The sequence below is a fragment of the Vipera ursinii genome (assembly GCF_947247035.1).
Source record: "Vipera ursinii genome assembly, chromosome: 2".
Lineage (NCBI taxonomy): Eukaryota > Metazoa > Chordata > Lepidosauria > Squamata > Viperidae > Vipera > Vipera ursinii.
This window is the reverse complement of record NC_139513.1, coordinates 9,059,291-9,073,628: the sequence shown is the minus strand read 5'-3', so window position 1 is coordinate 9,073,628 and position 14,338 is coordinate 9,059,291. Positions and strand designations below refer to the sequence as shown.

Genomic DNA, 14,338 nt, shown 5'->3' with positions numbered 1-14,338 from the left:
GAAACTTCTCCATTGTTATATAACTTCAGACAGAGATGCTCAACATGAGACATCTCTGGTTGTCTCATACTTACCCAACAGATAGAAAAGTCTATCTGAACCTCTCTGCCAACGTGATAGTCTGATGAGGAGCATTTCACCCTGAGTCCTAAATACTTTGCTTCCATAAATATCTACTGCAGAACACAGTGGTGAGGAAATGAAATGGGGATTATGGTGTCCCTGTACAAAGTTAACACAACCCAGGTGGCGAGAAAGCCCAACAGAGGCTTCACTTTCTTAGGGTCTTGCGGAAGAACAGGGTAGAACAACGGCTAATGACCCTCTTTTACCGGTCTACTATAGAGAGCGTCCTCTCGTATGGTATTGTGGTTTGGAATGCTGGTCTGACAGCAGTGGATAGGAAAGTATTACAGAGGGTGGTGAGTACAGCACAAGACATTGTGGGCTGTTCCCTGACACCACTGGATGACATTGCCAGGGCTCGTTGCCTTGGAAGAGTGAGGAAAATTCTCAGGGATGACTCACACTCTGGACGGCATCTCTTTACTCTCCTACCATCGGATAGGAGATATAGGAGTATAGCCAGCCATACCAACAGGCTGAAAAACAGCTTCTATCCATGGGTTGTTAGGCTTTTGAATGGGATATAATCTCTGTGAACGTATGCAGAATTGACTTGGGAGGCTGGTGTGTGGTGTAGTTGGTTCACATGGTGTGGCAGGATGGAGGGTTTGTTGTCACTGTGTGTTGGGGGGAGGGAGCATGGGGAGAGGCTCAGCTAATCTCAATGTACACATGTTGTACTTTGACAATAAAGGTTTATTATTATTAAACTCTGAACTTCTGTATGTGAATCTTGAGATGAGACCCAGGGTATTGTGTAGTGGGTCCGACGCAAGGAAGAGACGCCAGCCGGTGTGTGAGTTCAGCTCTTTATTGGAAGGGGGAAGTGAACTGGAGAATGAGGGTTACCTGGCCTCCTTAAATACCTAGCCAGGTAAGCGGACAGCCAATGGGGTTGGCCCTAGGTTTCCCGCCGAAACTAGGTTTCCCGCCGAAACTGTCGAGGTCAACGCCTCCTGGTGGGTGTTGCTATGCAGGTGCCTGCATACATAACACCCCTCCCCCCTTAGAGAAGAACCACATAACAACAACAACAACTTGCAACTACTATAACTATGACTATATATAAAAAAACAATGATGTCCTATGTGTGGGTCACTTGCACACATAGTCCGACAGGTAGGCAGGTGTCCTGTGTGGTCGGGTGGATCGTCTGGGTGTGGTTGGGCCCTGGGCTTGGACCGTGGGTTCTTGAGGCCTTTGTGCAGGGCTGCAAGGAGCCGGAATCAGGAAGTCCTCCTCCTCTGGTCCCTGCTCTGTGATGTCCTCGGCTGGGTTGACCTCTCCTGGAGTGTGGTTCTCCTGTTGGGCATGTGCGTTGAGTTCAGGGACGTGTGTGATGTGCTCAGGGACCCTTCCTCTGAGCTGATCGATGTGTCGCCTTATGCGTCTGTCCCCCTCCACCCCCACAATGTATGAGAGGGGTCCTGTTTTCTCGACCACTGTCCCCGGAACCCATGGATGTCCAGCCCCATAGTTCCTTGCCCAGACCAGGTCCCCCAGGTTGAGAACCCTGTGTGTGGGTGATGATGGCAATGGTGATGATAGTGATGCTGTTGGTGATGGTGATGATGGTGATGATGGTGATGCTGGCCTTCCGGTCTCGGCTGCTACCCGGTCTGGGTGTAGGCGGTCCAGCTTGGTGATGAGGCGCCGTCCCCATCGCAGTTCTGCTGGGCTCTTCCCAGTAGCCACGCATGGTATTGTGTGTTGGGCTAGTAAGAATTTCGCCAGTCTGTGATGCCAGTCCCCGCTGATGATGCGCCGGAGTGCGTCTTTGGTCGTCCTTACCATCCGTTCGGCCTGCCCGTTGGTTGATGGATGGAAAGGCACAGAGGTGGTGTGCCTAATCCAGTTCGCCTTCAAGAATGCCTGGAAATCAGCAGTGGTAAACTGAGGCCCATTATCAGACACAATTACGTTGGGGAGGCCGTGTGTGGCAAAGAGAGCTCTGAGCACCTGGATTGTCCTCCCCGAGGTCATGTTGGGGACAGGGACTACCTCTAACCACTTGGAGTGACTGTCCACCACTACTAAAAATAGTTGGCCCTGGAATGGCCCCGCATAGTCAATGTGAATGTGGGACCATGGCGTGTGTGTGGCCTCCCACCAGTGTACTGGTGCATGTGGCATTTCTGGCCTGGATCTCTGGCACGTGTAAAAGGCCTTGACCCGATCCTCAACTTCCTTGTCCAACCCGGGCCACCAGAGGTAGCTCCTAGCCAGTGCCTTCATCCTGACCACCCCCGGGTGCCCTTCGTGTAAGGAATCCAATACCCTGGCGCGTAGTGCAGGTGGAATGATGACCCTGCTACCCCAAAGGAGGTACCCCTTGTGTGTGGAAATTTCATCGCATCTAATGAAATAGGCCTGAAACTCTGGTCCCGGGGATTTGTCCTGCCACCCTGTGCAAGCCCATGAGTGCACTCTGCCCATGATGTTGTCTGTGGCTGTGTGGCTGGCAATGTCCTTGGCAAGAACTGGACACTCGGGTAGTTCCTGCAGGGCTAGGATCTGTGTGGCTGGTGCTGGGTCTGGATCGTGTGTGTCTAAAGGGAGCCTACTTAGACCGTCTGCGTGGCCCATCTCCTTCCCTGGCTTGTGCACCAGCTTGCAATTGTAGGCTGCAAGGAAGATGGACCACTGGAGCATCCTGGGGGACAGAATTTGGGGGGTCTGCCTGTCTGTTGTGAACAGGCCCAGGAGTGGTTTGTGGTCCGTGAAGACAGTGAACTCCCTGCCATATAAGTAATCGTGGAATTTCTTGATTCCTGCCACAATTGCCAGGGCTTCTTTGTCAATTTGGGCGTAGTTTCTTTCTGCTCCAGACAGTGTCCTAGAATAGTACGCTATGGGGATCTGTGCCTCATTGGGCTCAAGGTGACTGAGAACAGCGCCCACACCGTAAGGGGATGCATCGCAGGCGATGCAAATAGGCTTGGACTCGATGAAATGGGTTACTGTGGACTTGTCCGACAACAATGCTTTCAGGGCCTTGAAACTCTGGTCATGGGTGGCCGTCCAGGCCCATGTTGACTGCTTGTCTAGCAGCCTGTCGAGTGGTTCAGTGATGGCTGCCTTGTGTGGGAGGAATGTATGATAGAAATTCAGCAGACCCAGGAATGCCTGAAGCTCTGCTTTGTTCTTGGGTGTGGGTGCTAGTTTGATGGCCCTCACCTTGGATTCTGTGGGGTGGATTCCCCTGGTGTCTACTCTGAACCCCAAGAATTCTGTGGAAGGGACGCCTATGCTGCATTTTTCCTTTTTGAGTTTGAGACCAGCTGTGTGCAGCCTTGACAGCACTTCCCTGAGCCTACCTGCCAGTTCCTCTGCTGATGCTCCTGTATGGTGACCAAAATTGTTTGGAGTATTCCAGGTGTGGTCTCATTAGGGTTTTATAAAGCAGAACTAGTACTCTGTGTGATCTTGATTCTATGCCTCTATTTATACAATCCATATTACTGCATATTACTGGCTCATAGTCAGTAGGATCGTCAACTAGGACTCCAAGGTCCCTCTCACAGTTACTGCTTTTGAGGCAGGTCTCACCTAATCTGCACTTATATTTTTGGCATTTCCTGCCAAAATGTAAAACTTTGTTTTTCTTCACCTTAAAACTTATTTTGTTGGATAGGGCCCATTGTTCAAGTTTGTCAAGATCTGTTTGAACTCTGAGCTTGTCTTCTGGGGTGTTGGCTATTCCTGCCAGTTTAGTTTCATCTGCAAATTTGACGAGTTCCCCTTCAATTCCCTCATCTAAGTCATCGATGAATACATTGAAGAGTACTAGGCCTAAGACGGAGCCTTGTGGTACCTCACTGCTTACTTCTCTCCAGGTGGATGTAGTACGATTGAGGACTACTCTTTGATAAAGATGATTAGGGGGCTGGAGGCTAAAACATATAGGGAACGGTTGCTGGAATTGGGTATGTGTAGTTTAACAAAGAGAAGGGTGAGGTGGGACATGATAGCAGTGTTCCAATATCTCAGGGGCTACCACAAAGAAGAGGGAGTCAAGCTATTCTCCAAAGCACCTGAAAGCAGGACAAGAAGCAATGGATGGAAACTAGTCAAGGAGAGAAGCAACCTAACTCTTGGGTACTCTTTGATACAACAAAGAGGGAAAGGAAAATGTAAAAGGATGGGGTTGGATAGGGTTTCCTGCCTGAGCAGGGGGTTGGACTAGATGACCTCCAAGGTCCCTTCCAACTTCTTCTTCTTCTTCTTCTTCTTCTTCTTCTTCTTCTTCTTCTTCTTCTTCTTCTTCTTCTTCTTCTTCTTCTTCTTCTTCTTCTTCTTCTTCTTCTTCTTCTTCTTATTATTATTATTATTATTATTATTATTATTATTATTATTATTATTATTATTATTATTATTATACCAAATTATTAGACCAGCAAAATGCTGTGGATATAATATACTTAGATTTCAGTAAGGCATTCGACAAAGTAGACCACAATCCTGGCTCTGTTCATGGTCACTTTTCTGGCCAGAAATCTACCTAAAAACCTATCAGAAAACTCCTCTAAACAAAGACTAAGAAAATCTGTCTTAAATATGCCACTATTCACAGCCTTTCCCAAAGTTACCCTTGATTCTGGGTTTTGTAAAAAAAAAAGTTATTGGAAAGATTTGTGGCTAAATATTTCAGCCTCCCTCACTGTCCCCTCTTCAGAGTTTTGAGCCACATCAGCGAGTTTTCTCTTTGGTCGCCTGCTTCTTGATTAATTCAGGATTCAACAAGGTGAAGGCTCTCTACCTTGCCATTATTCAAATCATAGTCATTTGCTGACTTTATGTTAACTCCCTAGAGACGTTCTGAAAACTTTCAGAAAACATGTCAGAAAATGTTTTGATTTCAAAGTCAGTGTTGGGTGGAACCTGATTCAGAAATGCTGGATTCATAAATGGCTCTAGAAGCAGAAATTGAATGGCTAAGATTGTGTCTTAGAAGAGGTTTTGATTTCTCACGCCACTTCACATAACTCTTTGTGAAAAAGCAGTTACCAAAGAGAAGACTCAGACAGGAACGCAAGCGGCGTTGCTGAATTTGGGGGGTGGCTTTAAGACAAGCAGCAGCTGAATTTCTGCCCCACAGATGGTCTGTATATAGACCTGAAACTACTCTCTTGGAAGAGGTTTTGGTTTCTGATACCTCTTCACCTAATTCTTCAGTCAAAAGCAGATGACACAGAGGAGGTTCAGTCAGGAGCACAAGTCATGTTGCTGAGGCTCCTGTTTCTGCTGCTTTTGTGGCCACAGCGAGTCTGCGGGATGCTCAAGGCCAAATGCCTCCCAACTCTGGAACAAGGTGAAGTAGATCCACAGATTCATTACAAGCCAGGAGATTATTCCATTAGTGGCATAGCCTCTGCAATGAAGGCAACATGGGAATCACTGAGCTTTGACAGAAGTCCTTCAACAAAATACACTTAGTAAGTCAACCTTCCTGTACTGCATTAGAGTCACTCCACTTCCAATCAATGTCTACAGTTCCAGCCTTTTGAGAAAACAAGGTGGTCTCCCTTTGATCTTCTTTTCCTAACTTACTTACTGATTCTACGTTGGGGGTCCCTATTGCACATCCAGAACAAACAAATTGGAGGCTAAAACATATAGGGAACGGTTGCTGGAATTGGGTATGTGTAGTTTAATGAAGAGAAGGGTGAGGGGTGACATGATAGCAGTGTTCCAATATCTCAGGGGCTACCACAAAGAAGAGGGAGTCAAGCTATTCTCCAAAGCACCTGAAAGCAGGACAAGAAGCAATGGATGGAAACTAGTCAAGGAGAGAAGCAACCTAGAACTAAGGAGAAACTTCCTGACAGTTAGAACAACTAACCAGTGGAACAACCTGCCTCCAGAGGTGGTGAATGCTCCAACACTGGAGGTTTTTTAAGAAGAGACTGGACAGCCATTTGCCTGAAATGGTATAAGGTTTCCTGCCTGAGCAGGGGGTTGGACTAGATGACCTCCAAGGTCCCTTCCAACTTTATTATTATTATTATAAATGCTAATAATAAACATTTCCTATAGCTATTTGGTAAATCACCCATCCTTATTAAAATAGGGGAAATAGTCCAGCAGAAAAAGGATGAACTTGTTTTAATGCTGTAATTCTTTTTTATAGTTTTTATTTTATAATTTATTTATTTATTTATTTTTATTGCATTTATATCCCGCCCTTCTCCGAAGACTCAGGGCGGCTTACAAGCTTAGCAGGACAATTGCATTAAATTGTAATGTATGTTAAATTATGTAATATATGTTGAATGCATGTTGAAATGAGATGTGTGGCTATAGAAATTGAATAAATAAATAAATAGATTAAAAATATTATTATGGAAGAAAACTAAATATTATATATATTGATATGTTTGCACTTGCAGTAAAGCATCCAAATTTTATTGGAAAATTGTGCCCTTCATTTTTATCACCAAGGACTTCAACCAGAACAGCCATCTCTTACCTAACATCACCCTGGGTTATAATATTTATGAAAACTTCTTCAAGGTAGAAATGACTTCAGAGGCTTTGTTGGATCTCCTTTCAGATGGAGAAGCCAATGTCCCCAATTACAGGTGTGGAAGGCAGAGAAACACAGTGGCTGTTCTGGAAGAGGCTGAGACTGGCGTCTCCATCCAGATATCGACCATGTTGGGCACCTACAAAATCCCTCAGGTGTGTCTTGTTCTTGGGGAGACAGTTTACAGTCATGAAAGCTTGAAACAGGGGTCGTCTGCTGCAAATAAAAGGCAGAGTTTGATTTTGAAAATGAGAGGAATTGCATTTTGCTTCTTAAATTTAAACTACCACCATCTTCCATTCCTTTCAGATCAGTTATAGTTTTGCTTCCCAGATTCTGAGGGATAAAACTCAATTTCCTTTCTTCTACCCGATGCTCCCTGCTGAAGGAGTCCAGTACCCAGGGATGGTCAAGCTGCTCCTCCATTTCAGGTGGACTTTGGTTGCTCTGGTTGCTCCAGAAACTGACCAGGGGGAGAGGTTCATGAGGACAATGTCTTCTCTGATGTTAAGGAATGGCATTTGTGCAATTGAATATCCACGCTTTCCACTAAACTCATATCGCATAGTTTCAAATTTCAAAGTGTATTCCAAGTGGAGAAAAATAAATGTTTGTGTTTATGGTTCAGAGACTAGTTCATTCCAGGTAGGAATCAAGTTTGTACAAGTACTACTCCAACACATTCAGGGACCTGTTGTAGGAAAAGTCTGGCTTACCACAGCTCAGTGGGATCTCAGTCTCGAGTTCTTGTATAGTTTAGTTTCCTCTAAATATATTGGTGCCATTTTTTCATTTCTGATACAGAAAAGGAAATGGGCAAACTATGATGCATTTGACCTCCTTTATATATCCCTACATAACTTTGTAGAGAAAACCTTTTCATGTTCATCCACCAAAGATGACCTTTCGGTGAAAGTCTGGAAACGTTGTAGACAGAAAGAAGAACTGGCAGCTCTGAGGGAAGAGGAGATTGATCGGTGCCTGGCTCTGGACAGCTACATCATTTACAGCACCATGTGGTTTGTGGCAAGGGCCTTAAATTCAGCTTTTATTTTCACATCCAAAAGATCAGTGAGCAACAGGCGTATGAAGATGGAAGCTCCAAGGTTGAACGCTTGGCAGGTATTTTTTTTTCCATCCGACATATTCCCACTGCTGTTTAGAATCAGTTTTGCAAATGGATGCCTTGATTACTTCTTCTGAAAAATTAAATTATCCTTGAACTCAAATCCAACCCAATTCCATTTCTGTCATTTTCATTCCCATTCCCTTTGTTCCTTGCTTCTGCAATATTTTCTTTCCCCCCCCCAAAGTGAATAAAAAAGAACACAGAATAGCAGAGTTGGAAGCGATTTTGGAGATCATCTAGTCCAACCTCCTGCTTAAGCTGGAAAGTCTATAACAAGAGGATAATTGGCTGTCCAGTCTCTTCTTAAAAGACTCCAGTGAAAGGGCACCCACAACGTCTGAAGGAAAGCCTTAGAATCCTGCATCCAGTCTTGGCCCTTCTCCATTTCCCATTTTACCAGCAATATTATTCTTTGGGGAAAATTCTCATATTTCAGTAGAATGGAAGAGACTGAGTCTCCATGATTAGGAGGACATGGCCAACCTTCTCTGGGCTGGGGAGACAAACAGGCTGAAATTTGTTTGTAAATTTAAATTGGATTCTAATGATAAACCTAGTGATCAAATACTGAGTAGCTGGCAGTTTGGAGGGAATACAGCTTAAAGAATATCTGTTGCTATACTGGATAATCCCAATTTTTTCAAAAAATGGTCAATTGTCTATAGGAATTCAAAGTTTCTGAATTGCATAGGAAAAAGACATTGAGTTTAGAGAAATGCAGCCAGTTTGAAGAATTGATTCACTTTCTACATTGTTCCCTTGTAGAAAAGGATAGGAAGAGAAAAACCAAGACTTAAGCCTTCACAAAAATAGCCAAAACTTTGGAGCCTTCCTATGAAAGCAAAGGAGAGAAATTTTCAAGAAGCAGCATTCATATACAATACAACATACAAAACATATCTGTAATGATATTTCTAGTATTTCAGGGTGTTGGCATGACCGTAGAAGAGACCTCTTCTCTGCTATTAGCATTTATGACCTGTTGACTTGAGCAGAGTGTTAAAATGCTAACAAGAAGCCAACTTGGGATTACAATTTAGGCTCTGAGAGACAATCAAGTAATATAGTCAGATCAAAGAAATGACTGTTAGAATAAAGATGTTTTTTTTACCAATATCTTTGCATCATCAGTGATACTTCCTGTGTTAAGTCACTAGTCTTCACAACTGGAAACCCAGGAGAATAACACAGGAAATAAGAAACATGAAGCTTGTTACCTCAGTTGGACAACCAATAATACAACAAAGAGTAAAAGGAAAATGTGAAAGTTGCAGGAACCTTGGGGGAGAGTGACCATGTCATACTGGAATTCAGTATAACGCAAACAAATTTAGAAAGAGCTTCAGAAGGATTCCATGGATGAAAATCTTAAAGGGGAAAAAAACTTAAGGAGCTTGGGAAACAGAAAATTATAATTAATTATAAAAGCCCAGTCCAGCTCTCCGGTCCTGCAATTGGTCAGCCCAGGTGGCAAGCGCGGGTTTAATCCTATTGGCTGCTTCTGTAGGGCTAGGCTATATATATTGTGGCTGGGTGCGGCTCAAGCTCAAGTACAGTTCCAGCAAGAATAAAGAATGAGTTTCTCTGTACTCAGCCTTGTGTCTTCATTCCTGCTAATCAGAGCCCACGACTTAACAGTAGAATTGAGGATGGGATCCTGCTTCACCCTTTAAAAAGGGCTGAAGTCAACGAGGTGTCGGCAATACACGCTGGAGGGAAGAGGCATTCCCCCCCCTTTCTAGGCCACACTAGCAGCCGCGTGCTCAGTGGACGCATTCCCTGAGCCTAGAAGCAGGATGCAAGATCGCAGGAATTGAGGAAGATGCTGAAGATGATCTTGGTATCCTAGTGGGAAATCACTTGAATATGAGCCTGCAGTGTGTAGCAAAAGCCAAAATAGACAGCACAAACCTAGATTGCATTAACAAAGGGATAAAGTCAAGACCACATGAAGTATTAGTACTACTTTATAAAGCCTTAGTAAGACCACACTTAGAATATTGCTTCCAGGTTTGGTCACTATATTATAAAAAAGTTGTAGAGACTTAGGAAAGAATGCAGAAAAGAGCAACAATTAGGGGACTGGGGGCTAAAACATATGAAGAATGGTTGCAGAGTTGGAAATGACTAGCACGCATGTGCGGGGGAACCTTTACCTTTACCTAATCCAGTAAAAAGAAGGATTAGGGGTGACATGATAGCAATGATCAATATTTGAGGGGCTGCCACCAAGAAGAGCGGTTCAACCTGCTTTCCAAAGCACCAGAAGGCAAGACGGATGGAAACTAATGAAGGAGAGAAGCAACCTAGAACGAAGGAGAACTTTCCTAAGAGTGAGAACAAGTAACCAATGGAATGGCTTGCCTTCCGTAGATATAGGTGCTCCATCACTGGAAACTTTTAAAAAGAGACTGGACAGCCACTTGTCTGGAATGGTATAGGGTCTCCTGCTTGAGCAGAGTTTTGAACTAGATAATAATAATAATAATAATAATAATAATAATAATAATAATAATAATAATAATAATAATAATAATAATAATAATAATTGGAAGGGACCTTGGAGGTCATCTAGTCCAACCCCCTGCTCAGGCAGGAAACCCTATACCATTTAAAAACCTCCAGTGTTGGAGCATTCACAGCTTCTGGAGGCAGGTTGTTCTACTGGTTAATTATTCTAACTATCAGGAAGTTTCTCCTTAGTTCTAGGTTGCTTCTCTCCTTGACTAGTTTCCATCTGTTGCTTCTTGTCCTGCCTTCAGGTGCTTTGGAGAATAGCTTGACTCCCTCTTCTTTGGGGCAGCCCCTGAGATATTGGAACACTGCTATCATGTCCCCCCTCGTCCTTCTCTTCGTTAAACTGGACATACCCAATTCCAGCAACCGTTCCCTGTATGTTCTAGCCTCTAGGCCCCCAATGATCTTTGTTGCTGTTCTCTGTACTCTTTCTAGAGTCTCAACATCTTTTTTACATCGTGGTGACCTCCAAGGTCCCTTCCAATTCTATTATTCCATTATTCTAAACAACTTGGAAACTCAAAATAGAGCCTGTTTTCGAACAGAGAGAGAGAAATGTTCAGATCTGTCCCATGCATTGACCGAGGGGTCTTTTAAACAAATGTTTGATATCGCTTCTAAACTCTTCTTTTCCTTTCTTTTGCAGATTCACTCCTTCCTTCAAACTTCTAAGTTTCACAATAACTCCATAGAAGGAGTATATCTGGATGAGAAAGGAGATCTGGCAGCTGACCTGGACATTGTCAACTGGGTCCTTTTCCCCAACAAATCTTTCAAGAGAATGAAAACTGGGAGTCTAGAAAACCTGTCATCCCAAAATGTGAAAATTACCATTGACCAGAACAGTATCACAGAGGTGGAAATGCTGAATAAGGTAGAGTAATATTTATTTCGTTCCACTGAAAGTGCCAAAAAGATGGTGGGTGGAGATTTGCTTTCAATGCCTTCAAGGTTTCATATCAGCAGTTCAGAATCTCAAGAATGCAAACTTATTCTTCGTTTCCTCTTCTGGTGGCTTTAAAAAATATTGTCCTCAATTTTCATAGAAACTATTCACTGACTCAATGTAAAGGGAGGTAGACTGAGGCAGTCCCCCAAATAATGTGGTTTACTTTGTCAGTGCAAAGAATCCATCCAACTTTTCCCTGATGTATTTAAATATTCATAGAAACATTTAATATTCACATAAATTAATTAAATATTTATATAAATTAAAAAGCCTAAAATTGTAGTGTGCATTAAACATAAATTGAAAGAGAAAGAGAGAAGGGATAACCAGTTCAATCTGTTTAATGAACCTGAAATTGCTTATCGGCTTCTTACTACTGGAAGCTTTTGCCATTTTTCTGAAAATAAGTCCATTTTCTGAACATTTTCCCTCTCTCTGCTTTACAGCACTCTCTGAGCATTTTAAAATGTTAGTATATTGTCCCCAATAATCTGGCTCCTCATGTTACTGACCTTGGAAGGAAGGAAGGCTGAGTCAACCATGAGCTCTATTAGGTTCAACTCCAGACTATAGAGTTAGCCTGCCATACTGCATTCTAACAACTATGCCACCATGGCTCCTAAAATCCTTCCTCCTTTTCCACTGTTTTTTGAAAATAAATTCATTTTTCCCCAAAATAAATTCATTTTCTGCTCATTTTTCCTCAGCCCCTGCCTCCTTCCAGGTGCGTGGAAAGCTGCCGTCCTGGATTCAGGAAGGTGGTTCAGGAAAGGGAAGCCATTTGCTGCTATGACTGTCATCCTTGTGCAGAAGGAACCATCTCGACTCTGGAAGGTGGGTGAAACCAGAGAAAAGTTGTAGACTTTTGGAAACCAATGGCTTGGCATTAGACATTTTTTGTTCTTCTTTAGTGGTTAATATCTGTCTTATTTTCTTGATGTCTCTGGAGAAATGAAGAACTTATGATCTTTCCCTTCTGTTCCCTTCCCTTCCATTGACTAATACATGACTAAACATCTGGAATTCTTCATGTAAGAGGTAAAACAAAACCGCTGGAACATTCCTTCCTTCCTTCCTTCCTTCCTTCCTTCCTTCCTTCCTTCCTTCCTTCCTTCTTTCCTTCCTTCCTTCTTTCTTTCTTTCCTTCCTTCCTTTCTTTCCCTCCAACACCTTCCCTCTTGAGAACTGAGGGGCATTGTCTTTTTATTAAGTGGATGAAACTGGAAGAATTTCCCCCAACGGCTGGGATCAGAGAAAGTCCTGAGACTGATCTTTTTCATATGACCTCAAAAAAATCCCAAGGAGATGGACATACCTACTGCTTGTTTTGCTGGCATGGGTGGGAAGATAAATAACAACAACAGGAGAATCTATCAACGAAGTGTCTGTTGTCAAACATGTCCTCACCATTTCCTTGGTCCACATTGAGAGGGGCATTGTTATTAGCAAAGGAGATTTTAATAAAAGAGCTTCCTTAAAAGCCAGTTGATACATGAACACCAGCAGTTTTATCTTCCTTCTATAAATAATCAGAGCTTGAAGGGCCATTGGGGCCCTCCATACAATCTTCTACTCTTTCCTGTGATTGAACTAATCCAGTATAAGAAATCATCTCTCTGTGGGTCACTAGCAGGAAAGTTGCAGAGACCTTTGGATTTCACCTCTCAAACATTATTCATGATACAATCTTTAAAACCAGTTGGAGCTATCCTGGGAATTGGTTGCAGAGATTCTCATTTTTCTTTAGCACTCTGTCTCTGTGTTACATTGCTTAAAATTCCTAGCCATTTATACACATTACCTTTCTCTAGACATAACTTTCTCTAGACCACCACTAGTTTCACTCCATCTATGCATCTTATGGAAGAACATGTATTACAGCAGATGTTAATCTTGCTTTTTCTAGATGCTGAAAAATGCACCAAATGTCCAATGGATCAACATCCTAACGTCAACCGTGATGACTGTATACCAAAGACTGAAACTTTCCTATCCTACCAAGAAAATTTGGGGATCATCCTAGCTTCCCTTGCCTTATTCCTGTCTTTAGTAACAGGATTTGTCTCGGGAATCTTCATTAAATTCCAAGAAACTCCCATAGTCAAAGCCAACAATCGGGATCTCTCCTACATCCTCCTCATCTCTCTCCTGCTCTCCTTCTTGACCTTCTTCCTGTTCATTGGCCAGCCAAAGAGAGTCACCTGCCTTCTCCGACAAACAGCCTTCAGCATCATTTTCTCAGTTGCCATTTCTACTGTCTTGGCCAAAACTTTCATGGTGGTGTTAGCGTTCTTGGCCACAAAACCAGGGAATAAAGTTCAGAGATGGCTAGGAAAAAGCCTGGCCAATTCTATCATCCTTTCTTGCTCTGGTGTCCAGATCGTACTCTGTAGCATTTGGTTAGGGACTTCTCCCCCATTCCCCGACTCCGATATGCATACACAGTCTGGAGAGATTATTCTGCAATGCAACGAAGGTAGCGTCATCATGTTTTACGTTGCCTTGGGCTACATGGGCTTCCTGGCTGTCATCTGCTTCACAGTGGCTTTCCTTGCTAGGAATCTCCCTGGAGCCTTCAATGAAGCCAAGCTGATCACCTTCAGCATGCTGGTTTTCTGCAGCGTTTGGGTGTCCTTTGTGCCCACTTACTTGAGCACCAAAGGGAAATACATGGTGGCTGTGCAAGTCTTCTCCATATTGGCTTCCAGTGCTAGCCTGTTGGGATTCCTTTTCTTCCCCAAATGTTACATTATTTTCCTTAGGTCAGACCTGAATACAAAAGAACATTTGTTATCAAAACAAAATATAAAGTAAATTTTGCTCAATGTTTCTCTCAAATTCCATTTAACTATTACAGAAGTAGACATCCTGTTTTTATCTCCCCTTTTTTGTTTGCTATTTGGGAATAGAGAAAAGTGTGCAACATGGGTGATTTCTTTCTGTGAGTGTAGGAGAATTTTGCCACCAATATATATGAATCAAGCCAAATGACATTGAAAAGCAAATTGGTTTATAGGATGAGACAAACTTATACCCAGGGCTTTTTTTTCTCATAGAACGCTCAGAACGGAGTTCCGGCACCTTTTTTGGA

General features: G+C 43.1%; 1 protein-coding gene across 1 annotated transcript in view; it reads left to right on the top strand.

The window, feature by feature from the left end:
* LOC310633309 (vomeronasal type-2 receptor 26-like) overlaps positions 1–14,061 on the top strand; it is a gene marked incomplete at its 3' end in the record, with an annotated part of 68,393 nt that extends 54,332 nt beyond the window's left edge. The window contains exon 2 of the mRNA XM_083351010.1: positions 13,154–14,061. Coding sequence (XP_083207136.1) covers positions 13,154–14,061 — 908 coding nt within the window. The remainder of the gene's footprint in view (positions 1–13,153) is intronic.
* Between the last annotated feature and the right edge of the window lie 277 nt (positions 14,062–14,338).